The following is a 17,801-nucleotide window of genomic DNA, read 5'->3' on the forward strand; positions in this document are numbered from 1 at the left end:
TCAGAAGGGATCTGGCAAGTGTGGATTGGGACAGGTTGTTTTCTGGCAAAAGTGTACTTGGTAAGTACGATGCCTTCAAATATGAACTTTTGTGAGTATAGAGTTTGTATGATGTCAAAATAAAAGGCATGGTTAACAGGTTTTGGTAACCTTGGGCTTTGAGGGATGTTGAGGCCCTAGTTAAGAAAATAACGTGCATACTGGTTTTAGGCAGGAAGGAACAACTGATGCATTTTAGGATTATACAAAATGCAAGAGAACACTTAAGGAGGAAATCAGGAGGGATAAAAGAAGGCATGAGATTTCTCTAGCAAAGTGAAGGAGAATCCCAAAGGCTTCTATAGATATATTAAGAGCAAAAGGATTACAATGGTCAAAATTCATTGTCTTGAAAATCAGCAGTCATCTATGCTTGGAGCCAGAAGATATGAAGATCTTAAAATAGATTTTTTGCATCTGTATTTACTTGGGAGATGGCTGCAGAGTTTATAGAAGTGAGCCAAAGCAGTAGTGGGCTCCTGGACCATTTGCAGATTACAGGAGAGGTTTGCTGTCTTGAGGCAAATTAGGGAGATAAATCCCCAGGGCCCGACAAGGTACCTTGTACCTTGTGGGAGGCTAGTGCAGAAATTGCAGGTATTCTAGCAGAGGGATTTAAAATGTCTTTAGCCATGGGTGAGGTGCTGGAGAACTGCTAATGATGTATTTTGTTTAAGAAAGGCTGTAAGAATAAGCCAGGAATTTGTATCCCAGTGAGCCTAACATCAGAAGTGGGTAAGTTATTAGAACAGATTCTAAGAGACCAGACATACAGTATAAGCATTCAGATAGACAGGGACTAATTAGGGATAGTCAGTAGGTCATGTGTAACCAACCTTATACCATAGAGTATTTTGTAGAAGTTACCAGGAAAGTTGAAGGCAAGGCATTGGTTGTTGTCTATATGGTCTCTAGGAAAGTCTTTGACAAGGTCCCATCAGGACCATTAAGATACAAGACACAGGAGCAGAATTAGGTCATTTGGTCTATTGAGTTTGCTCCACCTTTCCATCATGGTTGACTTATTATCCCTCTTAACCCCATTCTTCTGCCTTCTCCCCGTAACCTTTGATGCCCTGATTAATTAAGAACCAAGCAACCTCCGCTTCAAATATACTTCTTTATGACTTGGCCTCACTGGGAGTATTGTGAGCAGTTTAGGGGTGCTTATCTAAGAAAAGGGATCTGACCGCAAGTCCCTACAAAGGATTGCAAGGACCGCTGACAGGATCATTGAGGTCTCTCTCGCACACATCCGGAATATGTATCAGGAGTGGTGCGTGTACCGGGCTCTTAACATTGTCCACGGTGCCCCCATCTGTCCAACCATCTCTTACACCCACACACCATCGAGCAGGAGGTGCCGCCACATTAGGACAGGAACTGTTAGGATGGGAAACAGCTTCTTCCCCCACGCTGTAAGGACTAATTAACTCTCTGTCACCGCCCAGGCCTCATCACATATTAAGTGCCATTAGTGTTATTTTGTTTACTTTTGAACTTGTATCATGTACGGACCTTATTATTTGTTAATTTATTTGTGGTAATATTACTTCGCGTTTTTGATGTGTGAGTTATATGTGCTGTGTTGTACACTTTGGTCCAGAGAAACATTGCTTAATTTGACGATAGATATGTGTACAGTTGAGTGACAAGAAACTGAATTGGAACTTGAAAGGATGTGCTGGCATTGGAGAGGATACAGAGGAGGTTCACAAGAATAATCCTATGAATTAAAGGATTAACATATGAAGAACATTTGATGGCTCTGGGACTGTACTCACCGGAGTTTAGAAGAATGAGCAGGGGATCTCATTGAATATTGAATATTGAAAGGCCTTGCTGGAATGATGTGCAGAAGATATTTCCAATGGTGGGAGAATCTAGGACAAACTCAGAATACAAGTCCGTCCCTGAGGAGGAATTTCTTTAACTGGAGGGTGGCAAATCTGTGGAATTCATTGCTGTGGAGGCTAAGTCACTGGGTATATTTAAAGCAGAGGTTTACAGATTCTTGGTTGGGGTATCAATGCAGGGGAATGGGGGGGGGGGTTGAGATGGATAATAAATCAGCCATGATGGAGCAGACTTGACAGACTGAACAGCCTAATTCTGATCCTATGTCCTATGCTCTTATAAATCAGTTGAGTAAATTTCACGCCTTCTCTCCACCAAAGCCAAATATAAATTAACATTTAGTTTGCAAAAAAATGGAATATTATTCCTTACTTCAAATCATAGATCCTTATATTTAACAGACTTCCCGAGCTAATCAGTTTAATTTGCTGTAAAGATACAAATACAAAATAATTCTGTTCATTACAGAATGGGAGAGGCAGTTCACTCAAGGCTGGAGTTACTGAAACGGTAAAAATGGGTTTAAGTAAACACAGATTTATCAAAATTTATGGACAGTCTTTTCAGTCAGCTGCAACAGAAACATACAGGCAAATACCTTTATGTCCCCATATTCAGTAGGAAAACTAAAATAGCTCCTAGGTACAAGCAGAAAGGATACCCAGTGCCACATTAGTTTTGTTATAAACCTGTGGACTGTTATTTTTTATTAGAGGTTCAAGTCTCCATTCTGATAAACCAAAATTCAAAACTAGCCAAATTTAAACTACATTGGAATTAGCTGTTAACAAGCACTAAGTTCTTAAAGTGTGGCACTATATTGGTCATTTTAATGACAGGTCATATGTGATGCACTGATAGGAATAATTTTGTTTTTAAAGCATCTGTGAGGTTCTGCTGAAGCAACATTCATGATGAATTATTTTAAAGCCACTCAGGATCAGGTCAACAGTAACAGAGTAAATGCCCATCGAGAGGAAAGCAGATCACAGCATCAGAAGTCTCCTCTTCAAACAAGGTCATATAATCTTTCAGTCCTGGTCCAGTGGTGCCCCTCACCTCCAGCATCGACCCAATGAGGTTGGATCCTCCAACCAGCTGGCTCAAAGGGGAAATGTACAACCAAATATGTGACAATAGTGCTTTAAAAAAATGGTAATTTCTATAAAATCAAATTGCAAGGATAGTATTTTTATTTAATTATCTGATCTGCAAATCAAATACTGATACTATTTTATTCATTCATGCAGCAACAAAAAAGTTACAGTTCATCTTTAGACAATTTATATCACACAGACTAATTTGTTTAGATTGAAAGACTACAATAAAAAAGGTATACAATGATGCACCCCAATTATTGTAATGTAAACTGATCATTGAGAAGTTGTTGATTTGGTTCCCTCATTATACAGTAGAAATACGTGTAACGTTCCTGATTGGCTTTGAAATACACATCACATTAAGAGTTCACTGAGTGGCACAGGCTGATTCATGAAACTGAGTACCCAGCTGTAAACAGTGCCCCAGTCCACCTGCATGAGAAAGTCATAAAGATCATACATCTGATCATCTGGCACTCGTGTTGTACACACAACAGGAACATCGACTGCTTTTCTGAGGCACTGTACCTTTAATCTGTTAACTTTTTTTTTGCAAGTATACTCCCTATAGTGTGTCTTTTGAGGTTTCCTTTTGGTTGTCCAATAGTTCTTTCAGGTTACACACCACCTCCTCAGGAAGTTCTAAAAGGGGGAGATCAACCAGTGAAATGTCCTGAGCTGGCATTTCCAAAGGAGGAAGGTTGGGTATTGGAATGTCTTTTGCTTTCCCAGCATTGGTGGCATCGGTGGACGGTTGACTCAAGCACCATAACTCTGACTGTACAAAGTCAGACTCCACATCCAATTCCTTCTCCAATGGGGACTTCCTGAGCCTCGCAATCTCCGTCTTCAGCTGCTTATTCTCCTTCTTTAACCTCTCGTTCTCAGCCAGAAGGAGGTCAACAAGTCTCTTCAACTCAGAGATTTTCACCTCTTGCTCCTCAATCCTTGTTTTGTCATCTTTAGGAGTTTTGCTCACTGCACAGGTTTTTGACACGACATGCTTTTTCTCTAACAGAAACAGAAGAGTGTCTGGTTCCCGATCGCAGGAATTCTGAATCCGTCGCAGATACTCCTCCTTGTTAAGGCTACCTATTTCTACACTCGCAGAAAGTGTCTTCAGACCATCGGATTCAGAGGAGAGTTTTGTAGACAACTGCGGATCAGCCTCCCTGTCTGTTGCTGCTGGGTGTAACTGAGCCCTCAGCTTTTCTTCCCTCTTAGCTCTCTTCCACCTCTCGTGAATTAAAAGCTGATGTTTGATATGACTGTCTCTCTGTAGTTCCAATGACAATAAAGCCTGAATATTGAGAAAATAATAACTTATTAACACGGGAATAAAAGTCTTCACATAACATAGAACATTACAGTACAGATGTTCTGCTGAGCTATTCAATTTCTCTAAGATCAATCTAACCCTTCTCTCCTACTTGTCCCTCCATTCTTCTATCACCATGTGCCTATCCTAGCGTTTATTAAATGTCCCTAATGCATCTGCCTCTACCACCGTCCCTGACAGTGCAGCCCATACACTCACCACTGTGTAATAATATTCTCTGACATCTCCGCTATACTTTCACTAGAATTAGGCTCCCTGGAAAAAGGTCAGCAGGTCGGGCAGCATCTGTGGAAATGAGCAGTCAACGTTTCGGGCCGAGACCCTTCGTCAGGACTGTGTTCCTCCAGCTTGTTGTACGTGTTGCTTTGACCACAGCATCTGCAGTGTACTTTGTGTTTACTGGAAAAAGGTCTCCGGCTAATCAGCCTCTTATCACTTTGTGCACCTCCATTAAATCACCTCTCACCCTCCGTCACCCCAGAGAGAACAGCCCTAGCTCACTCAACCTATCCACAGAAGACATGCTCTCTAATCCAGGTAGCATCCTGGTAAAGCTCCTCTGTAGCCTTTCTAAAGCTTTAACATCTTTCCTACAATGAGGCGACCAGAAAAGTAAAGTAATATTTCATTGACGAAATTGAAGAAGATAGCAGTGACTCTGGACACAGGTCAGCACACAGTTGTCAGGATTGCTGTTGCTCAGTCACTTGCTCAAGTTGGGTGAATTCCATGCTCCCTGGTGGTAGATCATACAGAATTAAGGAATGAAAGGGAAACAACATTTGCACATTTGCCAGGTTGTCCGAGAGCTGATCACTGCTCACTGACTGTACTGTAGCAGAAAGCACAGTCTGCTTCAAGATGTTGTCAATTTCACAAAACCTCCCAGGATTTCCCAGAGTCAACCCTATGATACTCTCAACAGCACCATGAGACCAGAGGCCTTGGCAGATCTGACCCTGGCTACATGCTGCACTTTTACCGAGATTAACCTTTCCAACCCCAACTGAGTGCTGAAGAAATTCTGACGTATGAAACCAAAGAGCTCTCCGTCCATCCTGCTTCACTCTACCGCCCATTACCACAGAGAGGATGGTGTGGGTTCATTAATTTGTATAATCATGTAAATGCAAGCTGTAATGCTTGAACTATTTGATATTATCTGATGCCTTCCCTTGGAAAAAAATCAGCTACCATCTCCTTGGTGACATACAAAAGATCCTGAAGGAATTTTTATTCATGGAGCCCTTTGTCATGTTAATGTTAACGCAGATGCATGTTGGTAAGCATTTACAAAGTGCTAGAAAGTTGTGAACCAAGCTTTCTTGGCCAAACATGATGAAACCCAAGCTCTGGTCCTGTACTTAGAGCATAGAAATAGGCCTTTCAGCCCACTGCACCCATACTAACCATAACATTTGCCAGCAGTTGGTTTACAGACTTTATGAATCTGCAATTCAAGAGCTACGCAACTGTACCGTGGGTGGTACTGAGCTGCCCAGGTTGGGACATGGCTGGGTTTGAACTCAGGACCACCTGCCTTGTACTCCAGTGCTGATACCACACCACCACCAGCCGGCACAGAATTTATGCATTGGCAATTCGAGAGCTATGTACCCGTACTATGGTGTGACACGGTGGGGTAGCTGTTAATACCCATCGGGACTCTATTCTTGCCACTGGGAGGAGTTTGTACATTAGGATTAGTAAGTTCTGGGCATGCTATGTTGGTGTCAGAAGGTTGGTGACATTTTTAGGCTGCACCCAGCACATCTTCCACCTATATTGGCCATTGATGCAAACAATGCATTTCGCTGTATGCTTCGATGTTTCAATGTATGTGTAAAAAAGTAAAGCTAATCTCTTATCTCTTTAACCTCTGCTCATCTAAATTCCCAGACACACATTGAATATTATGGGCATCTGACTGCACCTTGGGCAAGGTGTTCCACATTCCAGCCATCGCCAGGGTGGGGAAAAAGTCCTTCACGATTCACCTCTAAACCTCTTACTCTAATTTTATGTTTCAGAATGCTCTGATGTGGGGGGAGAAGTTTCTTTTCATCTGCCCCAGCTATTGTGGGCTTCTGCCCTGTCTCTTTTACTCAAAGGAAAACAGACCCACCTTATCCAATCTCACACCACAACTGTAATTCTTCATCACAGGTGTGAATCTCCGCTGCACCGCTGACTACAATTAAATCCTTCCTATGATTTGGCAACAAGAACTGTACGCCCTTTCTAATCTAAAATTAAAATTGAAGTGGTCTTCCCTTTGAATTTTAGAATGAAGAATTGAGTCTCTCTTTTGGAAAACAGAACAAGAGATTTGATCAGGAAAATTTGGGAAACAAAACCTATTTTTCAATGAGGTACAACCCATAAGTAAGTGGTGTTATGCTCTAACATAGAAAGCATTGTTACACAACAACCTCCAACTTCATAATTTGTTAAAGATGCAAAATCACATCTAGATGCCTTGCAGGCGCATTAGTGGGGCGGGGTGGGGGGTAGGCATGGTAGTGTGGCGGCTAGCATAACACTTTAGTGTCGTGGTTTCTTGTGCCCCACAAACGACCAGGAGATGCAGAAGATTCTTCAAGAAGTGTTAAACTTTAATTTGCAAATCAAAGCTGAGATAGTCAGTGAGTTAGTCGCTGATTGCCCACCGATCCTTGTACATTGCATTTTTTATAGCAATCTCCTGGTTTAGTTGTATTAGCACATCCAATCGGTCCACAGTTGCGTATCACCAGTACATCAGCTCCCGACTTGCCACTATTGTTTCTACCCATTAACTTAATCATGTTCTAATCTACTTTTTGGGCCACGTGTTATCTCATCCCTGGCCACAGTTATCTCTTAGCTAGCCTCTCATGAACACACCATTATCTTCTTATTTGGCTACATTCTTAATATAGAGATTTCATTCTGGCTGATAAGTTGGATATAAGTTAGTTACATTCTCAAGGCATTGATGTGTTCAATTAATACACCATTATCTTCTTATTTGGCTACATTCTTAAGTCACTGATGTGTTCAATAGTACAGAGACAATACAGAGATTTCATTCTCCTACTAAATTGGATACATACATAGCAAATAGCAAACACAAAGCTGACTACATAGTTTTGGTTACACAACAAACAATGCAACTTTATACTCCAATAACAGCAGGTCAGCTGTAAGATGGGAACTCTATTCCGGCTGCTGTCTGTAAAGAGTTTGTATGTTCTCCCCATGACCGTATGGGTTTCCTCCAGGTGCCCCAGTTTCTTCTCACATTCCAAGTACGTACGGTACCTACAACCCTTGGTGATTTAATTTGATGCAAACAATGCATTTCACCTAGAACGTTTCGATATTTCAATGTACATTTGACAAATAAAGCTAATCTAATCTTTAAAAGGAATGATACCAAATCACAAAAAGGGGATGTTAGGGAAGATGACAAAAGGAAGTTTTATACATAATCCTACAATGAGGGAATTCCAGAGATACAAGAGACTGCAGAGGCTGGAGCCTGCAACGACAAACTGCTGAAGGAACTCAGTGGGTCAGGCAGCATCTATGGATCCTGGTGTGGAGGGGTGAGAAGAAGGGAACAGTGGCAATACCAAAAGGCTGGGAGGCTGCAGATGATGGAATCTAATTGGGAAGGAAGGTGGAATACACAACGAATCAAGGGAGGTGGGAACAGTGGGGGAGATAAGCCAAATGAGGAGCAAGGTACCTGAAATTGGAGAATCTAGAATTCAAGGACACTTAATGTGCTATGATTAGATTAGTGCAGGCATTGAAGGGCTGTTTTACTGAGCTACATAGGCACTGGAATGTGAGGCGACACTGGCGAGCTGCTCCCAGCACACTCTCAGGTGTGTTGGTTGTTAACATAAATGACATACTTCACTGTATATTTCGATGCATGATAAATCAACTTGAATCTCTGTTAAAGCCATGTAGACTCCGAGATTGTAAATGGAAAAATCATGGAAGAATTTAAAAATACAGATGAGAATTTAAGCAACCTGTTACCAAACCAGAAGCTGGCTGAACCATAGAGTTCTGCTGCTCATCTCTATAGCTCAAAAAGCAGAGCAGCGTTATAGAGTCAAGAGATACAGACTGTTCAACTCACTGACTAGCCAACCAGCAATCACCCATCTGCACTAATCCTATATTCTCCTACATTGCATATTTTATTCTCCCCACAATCCCATCAATTCCCCCCATTCTACCACTCACCTACACACAGAGCACAGTCAAACAACATCACAGCACAGGTACGGGCCCTTTGACCCATCTAGTCTGTGCTGAAGGGCTGGGGCAAGTTGCCGCATCCAATTAACTATCAACCCCCATGTCTATAGAGTGTGGGAGGAAACCTGGGGGATCATGCAAGCTCCACACAGACTACATGAGCGATCAGGACTGAGTGTTGTGTGCACACAATTTACACATTTGCAGATAGCCAGTAGAGCTCTGGATAATTCCAAGACCATAGAGAGTAGGAAGAATATATTGGAATAGTTAAGATGTAACAAAGAGATGAATGGGAATTTCAGCACCAGAGGAGGCGAGTAAGGGGTGGTGGTTTACTTTGACTGGAATATAGCTTCCTTTAACAATCAAGAAATATCTAAAATGTCTTAAAGATTTATTAGTTTTAGCTTGTACGGTTAACAGCTCAGTGAAGAGGGCAGGAGAACGTAATAGTTAATTCACATGATTTTTGAAGCACTCAACAAGGTTAATTATTAATCTGGGCTATTTCTACAAATTGTACTTGGAAGAAACATCATGTTTACTGCATTTTTCTTGTGAAGACAATGTCCTCTGTAGCCAAAGGGAAGGTTTATTGTCAAGGAAAATTAAAACTCAGCAACAATAACCACAGAGGTGTTAACAAGGCATCTTTGTATCACGGCTTTCTGAGGCAGAAAACTAGTTGCATTATTAAACACTGAATTGTTTCACAAGTGGTCAGGGGTTCAGAATGGAAGAATTCCAAACCATTAAAAGCTTGGAGAAAAAAGCAATACAGAGAAAAAATATGAAAAAATAGCTGATAATATAGAGGATACCAAAAGTTTTTTTCCTAGCTATATAGAGAGTAAAAGAGAGGCCAGATTGGATATTGGACTGTTAGAAAATGAAGCTGAAGTGGCAGTAGTGGTGAACAAAGAAATGGCAGACAAACTCAGTAAGCATTTTTGCATCAATTTCCACTGTGGAAGACACAAGCAGTATGCCAAAAATTCGAGAGTGTCAGAGGGCAGAAGTGAGTGTAGTTGCTATTACTAAGAAGATGCTTGAGAAGCTGATAGGTCTGAAGGCAGGTAAGTTACCTGGACCAGATGAAATACACCCCTAGGGTTACGAAGGAGGCAGCTGAAAAGATTGTGAGGGCATTAGTAGTGATATTTCAAGAATCACTAGATTGTGGAGTGGTTCTAGAGGACTAGAAAACTGTAAATGTCACTATACTCTTTAAGAAGGGAGGGAGGCAGAAAACAGGAAATTATATGCCAGCTTGCCTGAATTCAAGGGTTTATAATGTGTTGGAATCAATTACAGGTGCTTCCCACTTTACGAATGTTCGCTTTATGCCATTTTGCTTTTACAAAAGACCTACATTAGTAACCTGTTTTTGCATTACAAAGAGGATTTTCACTTTTACAAAGATTTTTCCCATATAAATTAATGGTTCTTCGCTTTACGCCATTTTGGCTAAAGAAAGGTTTCATAGGAACACTCCACCTTTGCAAAGGGGGACACACCTGTATTGACAATGAGGTTTCAGGGTACTTGGTGGCAGAAATCAGCAAGGTATCTTTAAGCAGAAATCTTGCCTGACAAATCTGTTGGAATTCTTTGAGGAAATATCAGGCAGGATAGACAGAGGAGAGTCAACAAATGTTCTTTTATTTGAATTTTCAGGCCTTTGACAAGGTGCTACACATGAGGCTGCTAAATAAGATAAGAGTTATGGTATTACAGGAAAGAAACATATAGAGATCGGCTGATTGGTAAGAGGGAAAAAGTGGGAATAAAGGTGCCCTTTTCTGGTTGGCTATCACTGACTAGTAGGATTATATAAAGGCCGGCATTGAGAACAATTTTTTTCACATTATATTTCAATGATTTGGATGACAGAATTGATGGCTTTGTTGCCAAATTTGTGGACAATATAAAGATAGGTGGAGGGACCAGTAGTGTTGAGGAAGAAGGGGGTCTGCAGAAAGACAAGACATAAGAAGAATGGGCAAAGAAATCTCAGGTGGAATGCAGTACAGGGAAGCGTATGATCATGCACTTTGGTAAAAGGAATAAAGGCATAGATTCTATTCTAAATGGAGATCAAATTCAGAAATCAGAGGTGCAAAGAGACTTGGGAATCCTCATGCACAACTCTGCAAAAGCTAAGTTGCAGGTTGAGTCGATAGTAAGGAAGACAAATGTAATATTAGCATTCATTTAGAGAGGACTAGAATATAAAGCAAGAATATAATACTTTTTAATATATAATATAAATATTATATATTAATAGTATAATAATTAATATATATAATAGTAAATATAATAATTTTATAATTACTTGGAGTATGCAGAAAGGCAGACAGATTAGGCAGTTTTGGGCCCTTTATCTAGGAAAGATTGTGCTGGCATTAATGAGGAGCTTTTGATGAATCTGGGACTGTACTCACAGGAATTTAGAAGAATAAGGTGGGGGGAATCTCAATGAAATCTATCAAATATTAAAAGGCCTAGATAGAGGGGAGTGGATTTTTCCTATAGTGGGGAAGTCTAGGACCAGAAGGCACAGCCTCAGAATTAAGAATGTCACTTCAGAACAGAGGTGAAGAGGAATTTCTTTACTCAGAGGGTAGGAGTTATAAAGAAGGCAAGACAGCGGCTATACTTTATCAGGAGTTTGAAGAGGTTTAGCATGTCAACAATTACACTCAAAAACTTTTATAGTTGTACCATGGAGAGCATTCTAACAGGCTGCATCACTGTCTGGTATGGAGGGACTACTGCACAAGACTGAAAAAAGCTGCAGAAGGTTGTAAATCTAGTCAGCTCCATCTTGGGCATTAGCCTGGAAAGCACCCAGGAGATCTTTAGGGAACGGTGTCTCAGAAAAGGCAGCGTCCGTTATTAAGGACCTCCAGCACCCAGAGCATGCTCTTTTCCACTGTTACCTGTACAGAAGCCTGAAGGCACACACTCAGTGATTCAGGAACAGCTTCTTCCCCTCTGCCATCCAATTCCTAAATGGACATTAAAGCTTTGGACACTACCTTACTTTTTAAAAAAAATACAGTATTTCTGTTTTTACATAGTTTAAAAAAATTCAATATATGTAATTGATTTCCTTGTTAATTTATTATTATGTTTTATTTATTATTATCATTATTTTTTTCTCTCTGCTAGATTATGTATTGCATTGAACTGCTGCTGCTGCTAAGTTAACAAATTTCATGTTGCATGCCGGTGATAATAATTCTGAATCTGAGGAATTCATTGCAACTGAAGAGGCCAAGTCATTAGACAGGGTAAAGTGGAGGTTGATAGGTTCTTGATTAGTAAGGGTATCAAAGGTTATAGGAAGAACACAGGAGAATGGGGCTGAGAGGGATAATAAATGAGCCATGATGGAGTGGCAGAGCAGACTCGATGGGTCGATTGGCTTAATTCTGCTCCTGTGTCTTATGGTCTAAATCTGATGCACGTTCTCAAATATATCAACTTCTAACAAATGACTAATATATAAACATGCACTTGTAATTGGAACATGCTGTCTTGTTCAAGACAACAATATTTTGAATATGCATATGTGGTTAGAAATTAGTTAACTTTGAGCTTGCTTTTCCAATGAATAATTTTGCAAGATTTTGCAAACCTGCAATGAATGTTGGTTTTAAGAGATCCAAGGTGGTTATTTAAAGCAGGTTTAGCTTTTTTTGCATATGCTTGTGAGGAGATCAATGATTGAGGGCTCCTAGGGAAGTAGGCAGTTATCTGGATCTGAAGAACATGTCCTAGCAAATGGTCACCTGGAATATTTTAGTTTAAATTATTTCCTCACCAGAGCAGTGCTGATGAGCACTGCCACTCCTTCCTCAATGTGGGCAGCAAGGCAAACAGTTCAAAAGGTGTTTTCTAGATTCTATGCTCAAAGATGGATTCAGAGAATTTTTACTCCAGGGACTTAGAAATAGTTGACAACTATGATTCTAAAATGAACTTTTTAAGTAAGTGACATTCAGCTGTGACTCAAGCTTGACATTTACAGCAACTTAGTGAAAGTATTATAATTTAAGATACTGTTTTCATCAGTTCTTTGCCTCATAGAGTGCAAAGATTCCAATCAAGAAATACAAGCAATTATGTATAGTCCTACCCTGGTCTATGGGGCTGTCAGGAATGCATAACAGTCTGAACTGATTTAGCTACGGTTTTAAAAAGCACAGATTATGTCAATTGGATTTATGGAAAGTTTAACAACTGTGTAAACACAATATTTAGAGTCCCAGTAAATATTATTGAACTAAGCAATTGGTTTGACAATTACAATGTTGATTTCATTTTGAGGGAAACGATTGGCTCAGACTTCTGCTCATGGCTGAAACTCTCCATGCTTATTACTAGTATAATGTTGTTCTTCCTCTCCGTGCCTTGTGGAGCATTGGGCAGCAACGTCGCCATTTCTTTAGCATTTGTCTGTGTTTGTTTTGAAGCTGTGTTGCAAGCTCAGTGCTCCACCCAGCATGGATGGAAAGTGTGCAAGGAGCCAGCAGGATTCAAATCCGGGACCACTCGCCTCGAAATCCAGTACTGATGCCACTACACCACTGGTTGCCATATTCCTGGATTTATACGGGGTAATTACAAACTCCTGGGAAACAACTAAAGCAATTACCATACAGGAAGACACTGGAAAAGGATAAAGAGTATCCAGAGAGTTCGAAGAATTTTCTTAGCAGGGGTACAGAACACCCACCTCTGCAAAACATTTCGATTAAACTGTGTGTACATAAGCGCGTTACAGATGAGCTTGAACAGTGGACAATCTGAGTTGGGAGGCAAAAAATAAAGGTATCTTCATCCAGGTCGAGGAGGGATCTTTAAAAATCAGCGCTTCCTGGACTTTTTTTTTGGAGTTTGAACAGCGGCCAAATTGAATTTTGGGATTCATTAGCTAGATCAAATAAAAGTAAGATGGGCAAGTGGAGCAGTCATTGTTGGAGCGGGGCAGTGTTAGAATGGGGAGATTTTTGGCTTTGCTCAATACGCCTGGTCAATAACAGGCAAGGGTGACACAAGCATCTGGTAAGCTTTTTCTTGCTCGATCTTCATCTGTTAGTGTATAGTTAGGTCAATAAGAATGGCTCCAAGGGCAGTGTTTTGTTCTGTGTGTGGGATGTGGGAATCCTGGGAGACCTCTAGCATCCTGGATAACCACACCTGCACCAAGCTGCAGCATCTCAGAGAACGTGTTAAAGATCTGGAGCTGCAACTAGATGACCTTCAGCTCTTAAGAGAACCAGGGGAAGTGATAGATAGGAACTACAGGGAGAAAGTCACCCTTAAACTGCAGGAGGCCGGTGAATGGGTGACTGTTAGGAGAGGGAAGGGAAATAGGCAGACGGTACAGAGTACCCATGTGGCCGCTCTGCTCAATAACAAGCATACCATTTTGGATACTGTTGGGGCAGGAGGCGGTTGAAGAGTAAGTTGGATCAACCTACCAGGGAAGAGCTGTAGTGACTGGGTCTCTAGCATTGTGACTCAGAGAGGAAGGGGGCAGAGAAGGAAAGTGGTGGTGATAGGTGATACCATAGCTAGAAGAGTAAACTGGAGTCTCTGTAGATGCACTAGAGACACCCAGATGATACGTTGCTTCCCAGGTGCCAGGGCCAGGGATGTTTCCAATCATGTCCACGACAATATAAGAAGGGGTTGGGGTGTGAGCAGCCAGATGTCTTGGTATATACTGCTACCAATAACATCAGAAGGAAAAGAGAGGAGGTCCTAAAGATAAAATTTAGAGAGCTAGGTAGAAAGCTGAAAAGCAGGACCTCTAGGATTGCTGCCTGTGTCACACACCAGTGAGGGGAAGAATCACCAGATTCTGGAATGGTTTCGGAAGACTGGAAAATTGCAAATGTCACTCCACTCTTCAAGAAGGGAGGAGGCCAGAAGAACCAGAATCATGTTTATTATCACCAGCATGTGTTGTGAAATTTGTTAATTTAGCAGCAGCAATACATGATAATATAGAAAGATAATTAAAAAAGTAAATAAGTAAATGAATGGAAGTACATATATGTATATTGAATAGATTAAAAATAGTGCAAAAACAGAAAACATAGATTAAATAAAAAGTGAGGTAGTGTTCTTGGGCTGAATAGCCACATAGGAATTGGATGGCAGAGGGGAAGAAGCTGTTCCTGGATCATTGAGTTTGTGCCTTCAGGCTTTTGCAGTTCTTTCCTGAAGGATACTATGGAGGCTAGTACTCAAGACTGAGCTGACTAATTTTACAACTTTCTGTAGCTTCTTTCAGTTCTGTGCAGTAGCCACAGAGCACGCCCCCTCCCCCACCCCCCGTACCAGACAGTAATGTAGCCTGTCTAAACTATTTACTAAATTCAAAAATCTGCGATGCAAAGGAACTTGGGAGTTCTCATGCAGGGTTCCCTAAAGATTAATTTGCAGGTTGAATCGATAGTTGAGGAAGGCAAATGTAATGCCAGCATTAATTTCAAGAGGACTAGAATATAAAAGCAAGGATGTAATGCTGAGGCTGCATAAGGCACTGGTGAGGCCTCTCAGAGTACTGTGAGCAGTTTTGGGTCCCCTATTTAAGAAAGCAGGTGCTGACATTGGAAAGGGTTCAAAGGAGGTTCATGAGAATGATTCTGGGAATAAAAGGGTCATCATATGAGCAGTGATTGAAGGCTTTGAGCCGCTTCTAAATTCTAGTGAGGTAGGGAGGAGGATATTTCATTGAAGCTTATCGAATGTTGAAGGGCCTACATGGAGTGAATGTGAAGAGGATGCTTCCTTTGGTTGGGGGGGTGGGGTTGAGGGAGTCTAGGACCAGAGGGCACACCCTCAAAATAGAGGGTGGTGAATCAGTGGAATGCATTGCCACAGGTGGCTGTGGAGGCTAGGTCATTACGTGCATTTAAGGTGGAAGTTGATGGGTCCTGATTTGTCAGGGCGTGAAAGGTTATGGGGAGAAGGCATAATGGTTGAGAGGGAAATGGATCAACCATGACAAAAGGCAGAGCAGTCTCAATGGGCTGAATGGCCTACTTTTGCTCCCGAGTCTAATGGTCATGTGATCTTTTACCTAAATATGCTATGTAGTGGAGATCAGGGAGGAAAGTTGTACACTGCAGGAAGATTTAAAAAAAATAATCATTTGATGAAGGGAATCTATCTTGACAAGGCATGAGGTTAGTACTGGGGAAGTGCAGACAGAGAAAGTTAATAAAACATTTAAAAGCAAGTTAGAAGACTTGTAGAAGGACAAGGGAGATTTAGGAGTCAACATTCATAGATTTCTGAAAGTAGGAGAGCAATTTAATAAAGTGGCTATGAAAGTATACAGTGAAACTTGAGTTTGTTGGCCGAGGTATGAAGGTATACTGGAACTGAACAAAATGCCAGTTATGGCACAGTCACATACAGTTTTGATCACCAGACCAGAGGAAGGCTTGGCACAGTATTAGAACAGATGCAAAGGAAATACTCAAGGTCATCATCAGGGATATAACATTTTATTTATAGGAACAGACTCAGATTTAATTGCTGCATACAATATTATAAAACACATAGATAAGGTGAATGGGAAGGACCTATTTCCCTTGGCAGTGTCAATAACTAGATAATTTAAACTTAGTTTTATTAGTAAAGGGAGACAGGAGGAAGACTAGAGATGGTCTGACTGGAAGAGTGCTGAAGAGGTTTTCAGGATACACACTCGAGGAGCCTTAACCTGCAAGACAATGGACCTAGAAATGCAAAATAGAAATGCCTCAAATAGCTCCTTTTTTGGCTGGTATATACATTAAGGGTCAAATGTATTTTGCTGTGTTGTAATCTTCTATGGCTCTTTCATACTGGATCAGGAGAGGGTAGAGAGTGCCAAGCAAGAAGCGTTTACATTCCTGATTCAATGTGATGTTAAATAAAGTACTTGTGAATTAATCACATTTCTCACTCAATGCATACCTGTTCTGAACGTGTTAGCTTCATAGCTTCTCCAAGATGTTCTGCACAGAAAGGGGGGAAAAAAAGCATTGTCAGTAGATGGTGCATGATGTGTTGTTAACAAGTAATAAATTGACCACATTTAGAACCATAGAAAAGTACAGTACAGAAGCAAGGCCTTTGGGCCATCTAGTCTATACCAAACCATTTAAATTGCCTACTTCAATTGACCTGCACCAGGACCATACCCTTACCTCCATGTACTTCTCTTAAAACTCGAAATCGAGCTCGCATACACCATTTGCACTGGCAGCTCCTTACACACTCTCACCACCCTCGAGTGAAGAAATTTCCCCTCATGTTTCCCTTAAACACTTCACCTTTCACCCTTAACTCATGACCCCTGGTTGTATGCCTACACAGCCTCAGTAGAAAATGCCTGCTGCAATTTACCCTATCTATACCCCTCCTAATACCCTTTATAAATGGACAAGACAAATATTACAAAAGACCAGGGCTTTATAGACAACAGTAAAATCACTTAATGCACAATTATTCCATTCCATGAGAACCTTCCCACTCACTGAAAATGGATATCATGGAAATAATGTAGTCATCAAGTAAACAACTGAACAAGAGGTATAACAATAGCATCCAGGTGCACTACTTCCATGTTATCCAGGAAACAAACCATGTTTGCATATTGAAATATCAACACAAAGAAAGCTGTGTAGCCTCATGATCTGAGTACAGACATACACAGCTCTATATCTTTATGTAAATGATGAGATTAAACGTTAACTGGATTCATTAAAATAAATACCAAAATCACATGCCTTGTCTCTAAAATGTTGGATAAAACCTGGATTATGGAAGCTTCAGAACAAGTTAAAATTCAAATTGTTGACATTAAAAAGTTCACATAGGTAATCCAAATCCAACAGTCCACTTTCCAGCTTCAATTCATCTTAATGTGATCAGTGTCATGGGCTGAAGTTTGAAGTTGGAGGCCCAAAATCTGGGAGTCTGACAATCTGGGGACAAGGACTGGAGGCAATCTGTATTGGGGCAGGAGGTCTGCTTGGAGTGTGAGCGTGAGCGGTGTATTTTGTTGCTGGTTATCTTGGTTTTTTTTGCTGCTTCTGTTGTTCTGTGAAACACTGCGGCCATGCTACTGTATGTTGGCATGTATGTGCCAGGTTGTGTGGTGATACTTGTGGGCTGCCCCCCAGCACGTC

General features: G+C 40.9%; 1 protein-coding gene across 2 annotated transcripts in view; it reads right to left on the bottom strand.

The window, feature by feature from the left end:
• Positions 1 to 3,071: 3,071 nt before the first annotated feature.
• Positions 3,072 to 17,801, bottom strand: part of nrbf2b (nuclear receptor binding factor 2b) — a 32,401-nt gene continuing 17,671 nt past the window's right edge. For both annotated transcript variants that reach the window (XM_073027235.1, XM_073027234.1), the window contains 2 exons: positions 16,585 to 16,625; positions 3,072 to 4,296 (listed from right to left, as the gene is read on the bottom strand). In XM_073027235.1, coding sequence (XP_072883336.1) covers positions 3,562 to 4,296; positions 16,585 to 16,625 — 776 coding nt within the window. In that variant the 3' untranslated portion in view covers positions 3,072 to 3,561. The remainder of the gene's footprint in view (positions 4,297 to 16,584; positions 16,626 to 17,801) is intronic.

The sequence above is a fragment of the Hemitrygon akajei genome, chromosome 23 (assembly GCF_048418815.1).
Source record: "Hemitrygon akajei chromosome 23, sHemAka1.3, whole genome shotgun sequence".
NCBI lineage: Eukaryota > Metazoa > Chordata > Chondrichthyes > Myliobatiformes > Dasyatidae > Hemitrygon > Hemitrygon akajei.